The sequence below is a fragment of the Microcaecilia unicolor genome, chromosome 1, assembly GCF_901765095.1.
Source record: "Microcaecilia unicolor chromosome 1, aMicUni1.1, whole genome shotgun sequence".
Lineage (NCBI taxonomy): Eukaryota > Metazoa > Chordata > Amphibia > Gymnophiona > Siphonopidae > Microcaecilia > Microcaecilia unicolor.
The window spans coordinates 20726166-20744603 of record NC_044031.1 but is presented as its reverse complement, the minus strand read 5'-3'; the positions used below and the strand labels follow the sequence as shown (position 1 = coordinate 20744603).

General features: G+C 44.8%; 1 protein-coding gene across 1 annotated transcript in view; it reads right to left on the bottom strand.

Moving 5' to 3' along the window:
• Nucleotides 1–12203: 12203 nt before the first annotated feature.
• LOC115460045 (zinc finger protein 665-like) overlaps nucleotides 12204–18438 on the bottom strand; it is a 160791-nt gene continuing 154556 nt past the window's right edge. Inside the window, exon 5 of the mRNA XM_030189922.1 lies at nucleotides 12204–13399. Within this exon, the coding sequence (XP_030045782.1) occupies nucleotides 12284–13399 (1116 nt within the window). The 3' untranslated portion in view covers nucleotides 12204–12283. The remainder of the gene's footprint in view (nucleotides 13400–18438) is intronic.

Here is an 18438-nt window from a genome sequence, read left to right as displayed (position 1 = left end):
GGTGGACTTCAGAAAAGCTCCCATGTGCATAGCTCCCTTACTTTGGGAGCTGAGCCCCCCAAACCCACTACCCACAAATGTACTGCACCCACTAAAATTGCTCCAGGGACCTGCATACAGCCTCTAGGACTTATTGCTGCTGTATAACTTTGGCACACCAGTTCACACCTGAAGAATAATCTCTCTGAAAAAGTCCTTTCTTGAAATAAGCACGTTTACTCACAGTTAACTGCAGATCAGAGCTTTGATGGTGGGTGTAGTAGACTTCTCCCCCTGCAAGGAAATGACGCCTTCCGTCCAGGCACTGAAAATCTTGGTTTGAGGGCATGGGGAGAGAAGGGGATAGTATTTTTACATCAGGTACTGGAGCCTTCTGGAGCAATCAAAAAGATGGAGGATCTTGGTTTAAACTCTACAGATTGGAGCTCAAGATTTGCATATGAGCAGGTGCGACACTATGTAGCGTCTTTGCCCAAGCTGACGCTAGGTGTTGATGTGGCCACCAAGCTGGAAGAGCTTTTAGAGGTTCCATCAGGAGATCCTGTTTCCATCTCCATGCTATTTAAGCGTCTGTTAGTTATACGACCACAGAGAGATTTAAGAAAAGTGGCTGCTAGGTGGGCAGAAGACACTCAGTCGGAGGTCTCAACCCGGGACTTACTACGGGGGTTGAGAGGGGTGGGGAAATGGACTAGAAGTATGGAGCTTCGGGAATGTCAGTCTAGAGTAATTTACAGAGCATACACATCACAGTCACGTTTACACCGGATGGGATATTTAGAATCGGCTCAATGTAAGAGATGTGGGGCGTACCAAAGTGATTTTTACCATGCTTTTTGGCAATGCCCTGCAATCGAGGCTTTGTGGAAACGGATACTAAGGTTTTTGGAGAGAGTTGGAGGCTCCCGGATTAGGCGTTTGCCAAAAAGCATTTTGCTGGGTTGCCAAAGTCCGGTGGAGGGGGGAACAGTTTACCAAAATGCACTTGTCCATAAGGCATCTGTGGTTGGTATGAAGTGTATCCTGGTGAATTGGACATTGGAGAAAGCCCCCTCTTTTTGGCAGTGGCGTAATCGTTTGCATACATTACTTTTGCTGGAGCTTCAGGATGCTCTGCTTAATTTTAACACACAAAAACATTTCTATCTAATTTGGACAGATTATATCAATGTGATGTCCCCCAAGGCACGAAGTTACATTCTTAATAAACTCAGCGCGCTAAAGGGCCACACCTCAACAACTTGTGTCACTTAAGTAAGAATGTGATTAAAGAATTAGTGGGTTCATTGAACACTCAGGCAGAAGGGGATAGGGAGGGGGGAGGGGAGTTAATATAATATAATGTACCAGGTTTGGCTAAGAGAATACGTTGGGGTGGGGGGATGGGGGGTCATCAGAGCACAGGCTCCCCATCTTGAACCCCAGGAAGGGGGGCTAACCCGACCATCTGGGGACTGCAGGTCCAGTGTTGGATAAAATAAATCATGACTCTTGCAGCAGCAGAAGGGGAGTGGTCTCTGGTATGTTTCCGATAAGAGGTTATTCTTCAATTGGTTGTTTCTCCTTTATCTGTATGGTGAAGACGTGGGGGGAGGGAGGGAATGGGGGTGGGAGTTGGGAAGGTTACTACACAATGTAAAAATTTGATGACAGATAATGCTGTATCGTTTATTTGTATCAGATGTTCAGAACTTGAATTGTCTCACAAGTCATGTACATTATGGGTGTCATCAATAAAACTGTTGAAACATAACTGCAGATCAGAGGTTGTGTCCCACTGGCAAAGAGTCCCCTGGTACTAAGATTAGCAGTAGGTCAGAGCTGGCACAATGGTGTACAATGCCCTCTTTCAGCACCATGCAAGGTAAGAACTACGTTCTCTAACGTGGGTAACACAGGAAAGGGAACTAAAACTGGCTTACAAAAATGGCCACTACTGCATGGACTACAACAGGAAACAAAACAGGGCACACTCTGACCTGGTTGGCAGGGGGGGAAAGCACCATGGGAGTAGAGTCCAGTACCCTACACCCAACACAATGCATTGGTAATGTGACTCTGCAGGGCACCTAACAGAAAAGGTGTCACACTCACCCGAGAGCCACATCGCAACCAGGGAAAGGCTGTCAGAGGATACAACACATTCTGCTGTCATGGAGGTGGGCACGGCATTTGAGGCTGGCATACAGGCTGGCAAAAAAGGTTTTTAGTTTTATTTTTTTAGTTTGGAAGGGGATTGGTGACCACTGGGGGAGTATGGGGAGGTCATCCCCCATTCCCTCCAGTGGTCATCTGGTCAGTTGGGGCACCTTTTTGAGGCTTGGTCGTGAAAATAAAAGGACCAAGTAAAGCCGGCAAAATACTGCTTAACACTGCTTTTTTTTTCCATTATCAGCGAAAGCTGGCCATCTGGTAGCCACACCCATGTCCCACCTTCGCTAATCTACCGACACGCCTCCTCGAACTTTCGTCGGCGAAGCGACGGGAAAGCGGCGATGCTGTCAAAAATGCCGCTTTCGATTATACCGATTTTGCTGCTTTTAAGAAATCGCCGGTCATCTCCCGATTTGTGTTGGAAGATGGCCGGCGATCACTTTCGATTATAAGCTGGATAGTAACATAGTAGATGACGGCAGAAAAACACCTACACGGTCCATCCAACAAGATAATTTCACGTGTGCTACTTTGTGTATACCTTACCTTGATTTGTACCTGCCATTGTCAGGGCACAGACCGTATAAGTCTGCCCAGCACTAGCCCCGCCTCCTCAATCATATCTCCCCTCATCCATCTCTTTTCCAAGCTGAAGAGCCCAAACCTTTTTAGCCTTTCCTCATATGAGAGGAGTTCCACCCCCTTTATCATTTTGGCACTAAGGGCTCATGCGCTAACTGGGGGTAATTGGGCAGTGCGTGGGGATGGCTGTGCACTGCCCAATTACCACTGGGAATGCCTACTCCCCACCCCCACCCCCCATGCCAGAAAATAAATATAAAAATAAAAATAATTTTCTATCGAGGGATATGGTGTACAGTAAAGTCAGAACTACTTCCGGGCGCTTGAGATGTTCTCTCGTTTTGATGGAGGAATTTGGATTAAATTTCATTTATTATGATTCAACTTTGAACCTTTTCTGTTAAAGTGATTTGTGGAGAATGTAGAGTTTGTGCCCTGACATAGTAACATAGTAAATGACGGCAGATAAAGACCCGAACGGTCCATCCAGTCTGCCCAACAAGATAAACTCATTTTACATGGTATGTGATACTTTATACGTATACCCGAGTTTGATTTGTCTTTGTCTTTCTCAGGGCACAGACCGTAAAAGCCTGTCCAGCACTTGATAAAAAGGCTCCTTGAAAATCTTTGAGCAATCATTTTAATTAAGTCATGTCCTTTTAAGAAAGAAGTTGTCAGTTACCAGCCTACGCCCAAAAGCTTCAATGGAAGCAACATGGTTCATGATTTTGCAAAACAGTGACCTCTGAGTCCATGATAAGAGGAATTTCTCTTTCAGGTTACAGGACTTTTTCACCTTGTTGTGCCTTTCTGTATATTTATTTATTTTTAAAATGTATTCCACACAACGCTAAATTCAAGGCAGATCACAAATCTACACAATTTATTTAAAAAAAACCAAAAAACCAATACTGACAATACAATTTAAAAATTCAGTAAGCGTTAAAAATAAAAAATCAGCATCAAACATGGGTCAGATTAACTATTTGTTTCTTGGACTGTACATTTCACCAAATGAATTAGACAACAGGCATGTTTTTAATTGCTTACTGACCATCATCAATGAGTCAATTTTCCTTAGTTCCAAAGGTAAGCTATTCCGTAATTTTGGACCAGCATTTTGGAAAATAGTAGTGTGAAGGAGTGGTGGAAGGAGGATAACCAGTGGGACACTGTCATACTGGGGGTACAAATTATATTGCAGTGATAGGGTGAATCAAATTGGTGGAGGGGTAGCATTGTATGTTAAGGAGGGCCTCGAATCAAATAGATTGAAAATTCTACAGGAAACAAAACACATCTCGGAATCCCTATGGATTGAAATTCCATGTGTAAAGGGGAAAAGGATAGTCATAGGAGTGTACTATCATCCGCCTGGCCAGGATGAACAGACGGATGTAGAAGTGTTAAAGGCAGTGGTGTGCTGGAGCCAGCTCGCTCTGGCTCGCAAGAGCCGGTTGTTAAATTCTGCTCGGACTTGCGAGCCGGTTGATGAAAAGCGCGAGCCGGCTCTCCCTCCCTCCTCCCTCCGGATCCGGTCCCTCACCGACCCTGCCAGCGCTGACTCTCCCCCGTTGCCGGTTCGCGCAGGGCCGGTCCGCCACTTATCTGCCCGCCCTGGCGCCCTCTTCTCCCCCCAAGGATCCTTTTTGTTTTCTTTTATTTTAAATTTACCGGCTCCGTCCGAGTCTGACCGTATGGATCGCAGCGTCACTGGAAGCGCTCCCCTCCGTCCCGAGTCCCGACGTCGTCTCTAGCAGAAGCCTCCTTATTCGTTCATTCTCAATGAACGAATCAGGAAGCTTCTGCTAGAGATGTCGGGACTCGGGAGGGGAGCGCTTTCAGTGACGCTGCTATCCATACAGTCGGACTCGGACGGAGCCGGTAAATTTAAAATAAAAGAAAAAGGATCCTTGGGGGGAGAAGAGGGTGCCAGGGCGGGCAGACAGTTGGACATGGGAGCGGGAGGACAAGGGAGAGAGGACCATCTGGAAATGGCAGGGCTCAGGGAGAGAGGGGAATTGCTGGATAGGGATGAATGGAGGGGGCAGGGAACAGAGGAGCATGGATGGGAGGGCAGGGCTCAGGGAGAGAGGGGAATTGCTGGATAGAGATGAATGGAGGGGGCAGGGGACAGAGGAGCATGGATGGGAGGGCAGGGCTCAGGGAGAGAGGGGAATTGCTGGATAGGGATGATTGGAGGGGGCAGGGGACAGAGGAGCATGGGAGGGCAGGGCTCAGGGAGAGGGGAATTGCTAGATAGGGATGAATGGAGGGGACAGAGGAGCATGAATGGGAGGGCAAGGCTCAGGGAGAGAGGGGGATTGCTGGATAGGGATGAATGGAGGGGGCAGGGGACAGAGGAGCATGGATGGGAGGGCAGGGCAGGGCTCAGGGAGAGGGGAATTGCTAGATAGGGATGAATGGAGGGGACAGAGGAGCATGGATGGGAGGGCAAGGCTCATGGAGAGAGGGGGATTGCTGGATAGGAATGAATGGAGGGGGCAGGGGACATGCTAGGGAGGTAAAATTCCTTGATGAAATCAAGGACTGCTTTATGGAGCAGCTGGTACAGGAGCCGACAAGAGAAGGAAAAATTCTAGACCTGGTCCTTAGTGGAAAACATGATCTGGTGTAGGAAGTAATAGTGATAACAGTGATCATAATATGATCAGATTTGATATTAGCTTTGGAGTAAGTATAAACAGGAAATCCAATACGTTAGCGTTTAACTTTCAAAAAGGAGAGTTGTTAATCTCATTATATGTCACATAGGATACCAATTTACCTTCTCTTCCTTTAACTTGTTCATCAAGCTTCTCTCACTATTAGCAGTACCGTATTGGCATGATAATCAAAAAATCATTGTTAATTAGCTATACCCATAGATCAGGACAGGGGCATAGCCAGACAACAGATTTTGGGTGGGCCTAGGCAAGAATTGGGTGGGCACCAAGTGTTCTACCCCCCCCCCCCCCCCCAAAAAAAAAAAAAAAAAAAAATTATCTCAGCTGGTGGGAAAACGCTTCTTTCCACCTTGGCAGCAGGAATGCACTGAAAGCTGAGCATGCGCAGGTGCCGGTGTCGTGGAGAGTAGCGTTTTCGTTACCAACAGGGGAAAATCTTCAGCTGGCGGGATTCCCTCCAGTTACCACTAAACATGTGCTACTGTTGGGTGGGCCTGAGCCATATATCCCACCTGTGGCTACGCCACTGGATCAGAATCAGATTTATTCTGGGTCTTTACTCTGCAAGATTAATCCATTGAATTAGGTCTACAACCAACCGGTGCATCAGAGAAAGGAAAGGGAAAAAAAGAAAAAAAAAGGAAAACAAGTACAAATACCCTGAAGCAAAAAGCTAAATCACTGAATTTCAAATAGGCAGAGACATACATTGAATTCCATCCACATAGTAAATCTTAACAGGTTCTCAGTTCTTACCCTAAAACTACACATTAACTACCTACTCCCTATATCCCATAGAACAGGAGTAGGAGAAAACACAGGATTGGTAGTTGTTTGACAGGCTACATATTTTATTACCAAACGTACAACAGCTCCTACATTTGGAACTATGGTAAAGAAACAAAGAGCCCCTAAATTTTTTACCACTGCTTCTACCACTGTCAAGACCAAACCCTTGGACCAAGACAAGATTCTGGTTTCATGTGATAAATGTACATACATTGAATCCCTCATGAAAGAAGTACAAGAACTAAGAGAAGTGGCAAGACTAAGAAACATCTGGGACAATCAGAAATTTATCCCGGAGACGCATGTCAAAACATTGAGGACTTCCAGCAAAGGGAGAGAAGATCTTGGGCAGACAGAGCACAGCTGGAAGCAGGTCACCAAGACCCACAAGATCAATCCTCCAACTCCACCTTCTGTTCAACTAAAGAATTGGTTCACAGCCCTGAAGGTAGAAGAGCTAGAAACATCTAAAAAAGAGAGGAAACAATGACCAAAAATGCCATCACCACCGGACAATTGGCCAAAAAAAAAGCGAAAAAGTAGTGGTGGTTGGAGATTCACTTCTCAGGGGTACCGAAGGGCCTATCTGCCAGCCAGACATGTTGTCCAGGGAGGTGTGTTGTCTGCCTGGTGCCAAGATTCGCGATATTGTGGAAAGATTGCCTAGACTCATCAAGCCTACGGATCACGTTCCTAAGCTACTCATCCATGTTGGCACAAATTGCTAAATATCTGGCTTCCGATCAGGTACCGCATACAGTTCAAGCTTCTACTACTAACCCCTACAAATGCACTCGATCTGCAGCCCCTCCTTACCTCTCTACCCTCATCTCCCCTTACGTTCCTACCCGTAACCTCCACTCTCAAGACAAATCCCTCCTCTCAGTACCCTTTTCCACCACCGCCAACTCCAGGCTCTGCCCTTTCTGCCTCGCCACACCCCATGCTTGGAATAAACTCCCTGAGCCCATAACGCCAGGCCCCCTCCCTGCCCATCTTCAAATCCTTGCTCAAAACCCACCTCTTCAATGTCGCCTTCGGCACCTAACCACTACACCTCTATTCAGGAAATCTTGACTGCCCCAACTTGACATTTTGTCCTTTAGATTGTAAGCTCCGTCGAGCAGGGACTGTCCTTCTTTGTTAAACTGTACAGCGCTGCGTAACCCTAGTAGTGCTCTAGAAATGTTAAGTAGTAGTAGTAGTAAATATCCTACTGAACATATCATATGATACTTTGTGGCTTTGGGTCAGAGAGTGAAGCATCTAGGTGCGCAGGCGGTGTTCTCATTGATCCTCCATGTCGAAGGTAAAGGCCGACTGAGAGAAGCTTGCATCTTGGAGATAAATGCGTGGGATGATTTTCCAAGAGGTACTGAGCGGTGATGGTGTCCATCTGTCAAGGAAGGGAAGAAGTGTCTTCAGCAACAGGCTGGCTAAAGTACTAAAGATGACTTTAAACTAAAATTGATGGGGATGGGTATAAAAGGCCACAAAGCCATAATTAACCCCAAGGAAAGTAGGGCATCTAATGCCTCTATAGAAGAGAATAAAAAGAGTAACATCTGGAGAGCCATGTATACCAATGCCCATAGTATGGGAAACAACGTTCTAGATCTTGAGGCTACAATGATGGAAGCAGACTTGGATTTAGTGGTGGTCACAGAGATGTGGTTCACGGAGAACCATGACTGGGATGTTGCTATACCTGGCTATAATCTATTCAGGAAGGACAGAGTAGGAAAAAAGGGTGGAGGTGTGGCATTATATGCTAAGAATAATATCCAAGTGACAGAACTGCAAGACACGTAGGGTAAGGAAGAAGCGCTGTGGGTTAAACTGGAAAGAGGGAAAGGAAAATGTATCTATATCAGAGTGATATACAGACCTCCCTCACAGTTGGAGGAAATGGACAGGGACTTAATTGAAGACATCCGCAAGATAGCTTGGAAAGGGGAAGTACCACTGATAGGTGACTTATATATAAGTACATAAGTAATGCCATACTGGGAAAAGACCAAGGGTCCATCGAGCCCAGCATCCTGTCCATGACAGCGGCCAATCCAGGCCAAGGGCACCTGGCAAGCTTCCCAAACGTACAAACATTCTATACATGTTATTCCTGGGATTTTGGATGTTTCCAAGTCCGTTTAGTAGCAGTTTATGGACTTGTCCTTTAGGAAACCGTCCAACCCCTTTTTAAACTCTGCTAAACTAACCGCCTTCACCACATTTTCCAGCAATGAATTCCAGAGTTTAATTACATGTTGGGTGAAGAAAAATTTTCTCTGATTTGTTTTAAATTTACTACACTGTAGTTTAATCGCATGCCCCCTAGACCTAGTATTTTTGGAAAGCGTGAACAGACGCTTCACATCCACCTGTTCCACTCCTCTCATTATTTTATATACCTCTATCATGTCTCCCCTCAGCCGTCTCTTCTCCAAGCTGAATAGCCCTAGCCTCCTTAGTCTTTCTTCATAGGGAAGTCGTCCCATCCCCGCTATTATTTTAGTCGCCCTTCGCTGCACCTTTTCCAATTCTACTATATCTTTCTTGAGATGCGGCGACCAGAATTGAACACAATACTCAAGGTGCGGTCGCACCATGGAGCGATACAACGGCATTATAACATCCTCACACCTGTTTTCCATATCTTTCCTAATAATACCCAACATTCTATTCGCTTTCCTAGCTGCAGCAGCACACTGAGCAGAAGGTTTCAGTGTGTTATCGACGACGACACCCAGATCCCTTTCTTGGTCCGTAACTCCTAACGTGGAACCTTGCATGACGTAGCTATAATTCGGGTTCTGTTTTCCCACATGCATCACCTTGCACTTGCTCACATTAAACGTCATCTGCCATTTAGCCGCCCAGTCTCATAAGGTCCTCTTGTAATTTTTCACAATCTTGTCGTGAGTTAACGACTTTGAATAACTTTGTGTCATCAGCAAATTTAATTACCTCGCTAGTTACTCCCATCTCTAAATCATTTATAAATATATTAAAAAGCAGCGGTCCTAGCACAGACCCCTGAGGAACCCCACTAACTACCCTTCTCCATTGTGAATACTGCCCATTTAACCCCACTCTCTGTTTCCTATCCTTCAACCAGTTTTTAATCCACAATAGGACATTTCCTCCTATCCCATGACCCTCCAATTTCCTCTGTAGCCTTTCATGAGGTACCTTGTCAAACGCCTTTTGAAAATCCAGATACACAATATCAACCGGCTCCCCTTTGTCCACATGTTTGTTTACTCCTTCAAAGAATTGAAGTAAATTGGTCAGGCAAGATTTCCCCACACAAAAGCCGTGCTGACTCGGTCTCAGTAATCCATGTCCTCGGATGTGCTCTGTAATTTTGTTTTTAATAATAGCCTCTACCATTTTCCCCGGCACCGACGTCAGACCCACCGGTCTATAATTTCCCGGATCTCCCCTGGAGCCTTTTTTAAAAATGGGCGTTACATTGGCCACCCTCCAATCTTCCGGTACCACGCTCGATTTTAAGGATAAGTTGCATATCACTAGCAGTAGCTCCGCAAGCTCATTTTTCAGTTCTATCAGTACTCTAGGATGAATACCATCCGGTCCAGGAGATTTGCTACTCTTCAGTTTGCCGAACTGCCCCATTACGTCCTCCAGGTTTACCGTGAAGTCAGTAAGTTTCTCTGACTCGTCCGCTTGAAATACCATTTCCGACACCGGTATCCCACCCAAATCTTCCTCGGTGAAGACCGAAGCAAAGAATTCATTCAGTCTCTCCGCTACGTCTTTGTCTTCCTTGATCGCCCCTTTTACCCCTCGGTCATCCAGCGGCCCAACCGATTCTTTTGCCGGCTTCCTGCTTTTAATATACCGAAAAAATTTTTACTATGTTTTTTTGCTTCTAATGCTATCTTTTTTTCGTAATCCCTCTTGGCCTTCTTTATCTGCGCCTTGCATTTGCTTTGACACTCCTTATGCTGCTTCTTGTTATTTTCAATATGCCGGATATTGATTGGGGTGTCCCGGCTGCGGGGTCGTCTAGAAGCAAAGAGATCTTAGATTCCCAAGAGGAAGAATTGTTCCAGCAGTGGGTAACAGAACCGATGCAGGATGGAGCTATTCTGGACCTGGTGCTTACGAATGGCGAGAAAATTTCTGATGTCAAGGTGGCAGACCATTTGGCATCTAGTGATCATCATATGATGTGGTTCAATATTAAAACAGAAGAGAGGGCTCATTTGCGATTGAAGGTCCGGGATTTCAAAGGAACTAACTTTGCAGAGACGGGGGAATTTCTCAAGAAACAGCAGGATGGGAACAGCTGAAGGATGTAGAACAGCAATGGACAAGACTGAAAGGAGCTATATTAAAGGCAACTAACCTTTATGTTAGAAAATTACATAAAAGTAAGTGGAAAAGAAGGCCGCTCTGGTACTCGAATGTAGTAGCTGAAAAGATAAGGGTAAGGAGGTTAGCCTTCACACATTATAAGACGACTCAGAAAGATGAAGACAGGATAGGATAAGCGAAGAGAAGCTGGAAAAGCTATAAGGAAAGCGAAGCGGCAAATGGAGGAAAAGATAGCTAATACGGTAAAATTGGAGGAGAAGACCTTTTTCAGATATGTAAGTGACAAGAGAAAGTGCCATAATAGAATTGTGAGGCTCAAAGCTGAGGGAGAGAAATATGTGGAAGATGATAAGGATAAAGCTGAACTGCTTAACAATTATTTTAGCTCTGTGTTCACGGATGAAAGACCAGGGGTAGGGCTGCAGAAAACAAAGGCTAAAGGGGATGCACCTATTTTTAACACACGCTAAAAACGCCAGCGCGCCTACGCAAAAGACCCCCTTAGCTTATCTTTCATTTATTTCACTCTCATGGAATTCTAGATTTCTTCTATCATTACCCTATCGGTGACGATAGTACTCTGTTCTGAGCTCCCTCCTGTTCTCTTACCAACCTTTGCTCTGATGTTCCTTTCTAACCCCCCCTTTTACAAAGCCACACTAGTGGTTTCCAGTGCGGTAATGCCGACACGGCCCATTCAGCTATTTCATTTGCATTCCTTTCTGGATCCTTTCTCCTTCCCTATGCATCAGTCTTTCTTTGGTGATTCTTTTCAAAGCATTTAATTCTCTCACTATACCAACTTTACTTCTGCTGTTCCTTCTAAGACTCTCACTTCTTTTTCAGCAGATACTTTAGCTCTGATGGTCCCGCCTTCTCTTTCCATTTCTTTTCCCACAAAAAAACCCCTTCAATTGTGTTAAGATGGTATCGCTAACTCTTCTGTTTGACCTTTACAATTGGGGATCTAAAATTCACATCAGTTACTTTTTGAAGCTTTTTCCATGACAATATACCTCTTTCCTCCAGTTTTTGGTAAATTCTCTTGGTGTACCCGCTTGGTCCAAATATAGAATGTGTAGCATAAAGGCAGCAGTACATTAACTCCTCTTTATATGCAGAAGTCCACTTAATTGTAGTTAATCCTCTCAACTTTTTCATTAACCTCTGTGGTTGATCTCCTGCTCTAGTAGGTCCACGAACAAGTCCACCAAGGCTTTATCTGCAGAACCGATGTTCTCTTCATCTGCACTGTTGTTACCACCATCATTGTTAGCCCTAGTGCATAGCCTATGGGTCAGCAACTTTTATCCTGGGTGACATGTGGACAGTATGTACTCTTCCCTTTTTCTTTCCAATCATACAGCAATTGTATGCACAGCGCTGCTGAAGTTCGCTAAAGATGTTATCCAATGGGGTCACCACATAAAAGTAATCAAGCAAGACTTGAGAAGAAAAATTATTCTCTCCTCCTCAGAGATGCAAAGCAATTCACCAGCTAGTTGCTGAATTTAAACTGGACTTCCTTTAAACCCTTTTCTCCCTAGTGTGGTTCATTTGTTGTTGGGTTTTTAGAAAAAAAAAAAGATTTGAAAGGCAAGTAAAGCTTTTATTACATGAAAATGTTTTTTTTCTCAACGGCAATTTATCTAAATGGGTTAGTTTTGTGCATACCATAACAGGAATGAACCTTACTCCTAAACCGGGGTCTGTTGTATATCATCTCAGTCTCTCAAATCTACTGCTACAGTGTGAATCTTTTGATGTTTTCTTAGGTCTGAAAGTTGAGTGGAGCTTTTATTGTTATCTCTACATGTAAATGGTTTCTCTCCCTTATGGATAATTTGATGGCTTTTTAGATTTGAAAGTCGAGCGAAGCTTTTATTACATTTAAGGCATGTAAATGGTTTCTCTCCAGTGTGGATCATTTGGTGACTTTTTAGATGTGACAGCTGTGTGAACCTCTTATTACACTCACCACATGCAAATGGTTTTTCTCCTTTGTGGCTCATTTGGTGGATTTTTAGAGTTGAAAGATGAGAGAAGCTTTTGTCACACTCAGGACATATATATGGTTTTTCTCCTGTGTGGATCTTGTTGTGACTTTTTAGATGTGAAAGCTGTGTGAATCTTTTATTACACTCAGCACATGTGAATCGTTTTTCTCCTGTGTGGATCATTTGGTGTCTTTTTAACTCTGAAAGCCGAGCAAAGCATTTCTTACACTCAGTACATATAAATGGTCTCTCACCTTTGTGGCTCATTTGGTGGATTTTTAGACTTGAAAGATGAGAGAAGCTTTTATTACACTCAGGACATATAAATGTTTTTTTTCCTGTGTGGATAATTTGGTGACTTTTTAGATGTGAAATCTGTGTAAATTTTTTATTACACTCAGTACACATAAAATATTTTTCTCCTGTATGGATCATTTGGTGTTTTTTTAGCTCTGAAAGCCGAACAAAGCTTTTCCTACACTCAGTACATATATATGGTTTCTCTCTGTGGCACTTTTGGTGACTTTTTAACGTTGAAAGATGAGCAAACCTTTTTTTACACTCAGAACATCTAAATTGTTTCTCTCCCATGTGGCTCATTTGGTGACTTTTTAAACTTGTAACCTGAGCAAAGTTTTTATTACACTCACTACACACAAATGGTTTCTCTCCTGTATGGATCATTTGGTGACTTTTTAAACTTTGAAGCTGCATGAAGCTTTTATTACACTCCAGACACATAAAAGGTTTCTGTCCTGTGTGGCTTATTTGGTGTCTTTTTAGCTCTGAAAGCTGAGCAAAACCTTTATTACATTCAGTACATGTAAACGGTTTCTCTCCAGTGTGCCTCATTTGGTGGATTTTTAGATGTGAACGCCAAGTAAAACGTTTCTTACACTCAGTACAAATAAATGGTTTCTCTCCTGTGTGGCTCATTTGATGGCTTTTTAAGCGTGAAAGCCATGCAAAGCTTTTACTACACTCTGTACACGTGAAAGGTTTCTCTCGCTTGGCTTTTGTGCGTCTTCTTTTCTGTATTTGAAGCTGTGAAAACCAGGGGAAGTTCTTCGGATTAAGAGGATATATTAAACAGATGTTCCTGTTAGATGTAGTACATATAAATTCTTGTTGGTCATTTTTCCTTTTCTCCTCTCCCTTGTCAAGGTTAGAAGTAATGTAATCACTAGTACTATTTTGAAAGGGTCTCTCTACTAATTGTCTCTGGTGCCCATGGCTGTTAGAGAGCTCCCTGTAATTTCTCTCAGACTTTGCGACTCCATCCAGTGAGTCACCTGCAGGTTCTCTTTTCCCTTCTGAATCTTGCTGCCCTTTCCTTTTGTTTCTCCTCTTAGGATCCTGGGAAATATTCTGTCTGCGGATTTGTTCCAACGTTACGGGATCTTCTCCTTGATTCTTTTCCCTCTTCCTTTCTTGTAGGATCAGCTGATTTACTAGATATAAACAAAAGGTATTAATCATGTGTTACAAGCCAGTAGAGGTTTCTACAATAGTACATGAATATAATAAAAAGCTGAATAGGTTGTACAGCACAGGAATTGTCTCTGTGTCGCTGAGAATTGGTGAGTTTCTTATTTACAAACCACTTCTTGAAACATTTGTCTCCACACACCACAAGTTTGTGAAATGATGAGATGTCCCTTGGACATGGCAGTGTGTAGACGTAAGAGATTTGAAGAATAGGCTGAACCTGTGGTGATCAGGGAGTTTCTTCCACAGTGATGAATTAACAACCCCAGATCCAGACTCCAACTGAAACACAGCCACTGTCAGGGCAAATTTGTCTTCACCCTAACTTACAGAAAGAACAGCTTATGAATGGCGTATGGAGACATATGACAGAAATATTTATAGTGAACCTGTTAAATGTTATGTCTATTGCACTTTCAGAGTGTCAGCAAAGAACAGTCCAACAGTCCAACTCACACCATCAGCCTGGTGCTGTTCCAGCGTAAACCAGGAGCTCTGTGTTCCCAGTCTCAACCATTCACATACACACAGGACACCACGTGATAAAACTGTAGATTAGAGAGAGCCATAGCCGGCCCAACCCGGTAAGCGGGGTAAGCACCGCAAGGGGCGCCTGCCTTTAACGGTGCCGCATGTGCTGCTGCCCACCCAGAGCGGGGTCGTCCCCTCCACCGGAAGTTCCCTTCCAGCCCAGAATTTTAAAATCCCTCCCTCCCTCCGAGTTCCAGGGCCCACCCTCCCTCCGAGTTCCAGGGCCCGCCCGCCCTCTGTCCGTCCCTCCGTCTGTCCGAATTTTAAAAGCCATCTTCTTACCTTGTCGGGGTTACGGCGGCAGCAGCACACAGTGAAAAGCGTGCAGGCTCGGCGCTTCAGCCTTCCCTTTTCTGTCTCTCAGCTCTGGTCCCGCCCTCGCAAGGGCGGGACCAGAGCTGTGAGACAGAGAAGGGAAGGCTGAAGCGCCGAGCCTACACGCTTTTCACTGTGTGCTGCTGCTGCTGCCGTAACCCCGACAAGGTAAGAAGATGGCTTTTAAAATTCGGAGAGAGGGACCCTGGAACTCGGAGGGAGGGAGGGAGGCCCTGGAACTCGGAGGGAGGGAGACCTTGTTCTTCACCTTTTAAGGCACTGGGCTGAAAAGGGGGGCAGGGAGGGAGAAGAGAGAAAGAAGATGCTAGACCTGGGGGGGGGGGGGGCGTGCCAACAGTCTGCAGGGGGGCACCAGAGACCCCAGGACAGGCCCTGGAGAGAGCTACCTCCCCCACCCCCACCCCCACTATCTGTAATCCTGAAAGGAGTTTTTAGCTTTACCCTTGATGTTTCTGATGTTATAGTAACTGATCATCTGGCATCCAGTAATCACCAGATGGTGTGGCTTAATATTATGGGGTCCTTTTACTAAGCTGCGATAAAATGGGCACTGCCCGAGCAGCGGCGGCTGTTTATGCCACACGCCAGGCCCCTTTTACCGCAGTGGGTAAACAAAGTGGAAAAACGAAATGGCCGTGCAGTAAGCTCACACTTGCCACGCAGACATTTCGGAGGGAGCACTTACCGTCACCCACTGAGGTGGCGATAAGGTCTCCCACTCTAACCCAGCAGTAATCGGGCATGATTACCGCAACTGCTGCAGTAAAAAACACAGAACAATTTTTCATAGTGCGCTGATGGCAGAACTACTACTGGCATCCGTACTGGGCGAACAGTAGTTCCGGGTTGCCAGGCGGCAACTCTTGAGCAAAAAGGCCCCTAAGATAGGTATGGAGATGGTTCATTGAAAAGTTAGGGTTCTAGACACCAAGGGGTCCTTTTAGAAAGGCGTGCTGAAAAATGGCCTGAGGTAGTGTAGGTGCAGGTTTTCGGCGCGCGCTGATCCATTTTTTAGCGCGCCTGTAAAAAAAAATGCCTTTTTTCTTTTTTTTTTTTTTGCTGAAAATGGACGGGTGGCAAAATCAAAATTGCCGCGCGTCCATTTTGGGGCTGAAACCTTACCACCAGCCACTACCTAGTGGTAAAGAATCCGGCGGTAATGACCTACGTGTGTCAAATGCCACTTGGTGCGCACCTAAAAATAACAAATATTTTTCAGATACGAGTATCGGACGTGCGCCAAAAATGAAATTACTGTAAGTCACATGGTAGTCAGGTGGTAACTCCATTTTGGCGCGGGTAGACGCTTACACGGTTTAGTAAAACGGCCCCCCAAAAAACTAACTTTATTCAGATGGAAGATTACCTCATGGATTGTTGTCTGGACGGGAACATCTGGAAGAAGTTGGAAAGCAATGAGCAAAACTGAAAGGAGCTACTGTAAGAGCAACAAACATTTTTGTAAGGAAAGTAAATAAAAGTAAGAGGAAAAGGAGGCCACCTTTGTCCTCAAAAGTAGTAGCTGAAAGAAAATAGTGGTTCACCTTTATAAACTACATGAGATCACAGAAACAGGAAGACAGGTGACAATATCTGGAAAAGCTAAGAGAAACTGGTAGAGAAGTCAGGAAAGCAAGCTCAGGAGCTCCCCACTAAACGGAATCCAGGAGCTGGAGGGAATCCATCCACCACCTGCTGGAGATAGAGATACACTGAAGAGATGAGCTGAACGTCCAGGGTCACTGCCTTCCTTTCAGTGTTCTCTATCGCCACCTGCTTGTAGGCGGACACAACCCACCAGTTTCTGGATTCATCTGCTGCAGAGGCTAAGGAAAGACGACATTTTGATTTCAAGATGAATGCTGGCAGAAACACAAAGACGGAAAAGAAACACAGGCGTTAGCAGGCAGACACACACGGACACACTTGGAATTCCTTAACATTCTGCTTCAGGGCAGTCTGGGCAGAGGCAGGGTGCTGCAGCTGTAGCAAAGGATGGGAGGAGCAAGTCCTGTCCTGCCACACTGTCATCCCCCTGAATCCTGTCACCCTAGGTGAATGCCTAAGGCTGGCTCTGTGTACAGTATTTATTATTACTAACCTGTACACCATACTTTTTTCTTACTCTGTACAATATTATTTATTAATCAGCTCTGTTCTGTAACACCTCCTCTTACTCTGTCCAGTACTTATCAGTAGTAGTCTGTGCTCCATAATATCTCTTCTTACTTAGTGCACTTGTCATCATTATTACTTAGTTATATCTGCAATACCTCGTCTTACTCTGTACAGTATTATTCATTATTATTATTATTAGCATTTGTATAGGCTACCAGACGCACGCAGCGCTGAACACCTGATACAGTCCCTGCTCAAAAGAGCTTACAATCTAAATAATACAGACAGACAAGACAGTTACGGGTGAGGGAAGTAATGGGTGAGAAAGGAGGAAGGGACAAGGGGAGGGCAATTGTGGCTAGGAGCTAAAAAGCAGCAGTGAAAAGGTGGGTTTTCAGCATAGATTTGAAAACAGGTAGAGATGGAGCTAGACGTATAGGTCCAGGAAGTCTAAGGTGCCGCGAGAGAAAAGGAACGAAGTCTGGAGTTAGCAGTGGAGGAGAAGGAGGACGACAAGAGAGATCTGTCAAGCGAGCGGAGTTCACGGGGAGGAATGTAGGGAGAGATGGGAGCGGAGAGGTAATGGGGGGCTGCAGAGTGGATGCATTTAAAGGTCAGTACGAGAAGTTTAAACTGAATGCGGAAGCGCACAGGGAGCCAGTGAAGTGAGTTGAGGAGCGGGCTAGTGTGGGTATAACGATTCTGGCGGAAAACAAGTCTTGCCGCAGAATTTTGGACAGATTGGAGAGGAGAGAGATGGCTGAGCGGAAGACCAGTGAGAAGTAAATTGCAATAGTCCAAGCGAGAGGCGACAAGGGTGTGGATAAGGGTTCTGGCAGCGTATTCAGAAAGGAAGGGGCGAATTTTGCTAATATTGTAGATAAAGAAGCGACAGGTTTTGGCGATCTGTTGAATATGGGCAGAGAAGGAGAGAGAGGAATCAAAGATGACTCCAAGGTTACGAGCTGAGTAGACAGGGAGGACGTGAGAGCCATTAACAGAGATAGAGAAAGGGGGAAGAGGGGAGGTGGGTTTAGAGGGAAAAATGATAAGTTCCGTTTTGGTCTATTCTGTAACACCTCCTCTTATTCTGTGCAATTTCTGTGTAATACTTATCAGTACTAACCTGTACTCTGTAATACCTCTTCTTACTCTGTATAGTGTTCATTAATTAATCAGCTCTGTTCTGTAACTCCTCCTTTTACTCTCCAAAGTACTTATGAGTACCAATCTATACTCTGTAATACTTCCTCTTACTCTGTGCACTACATATTATCACTTAGGCATGCTCTGCAGTATCTCTTCTTACTCTGTACAGTGTTTATTACTACTCAGCTGTGCTCAGTAATATACCCTATTACTCTCCGCAGTATTTTTTTTGTTATTCCTCACCTGTGTATGAGTGACAA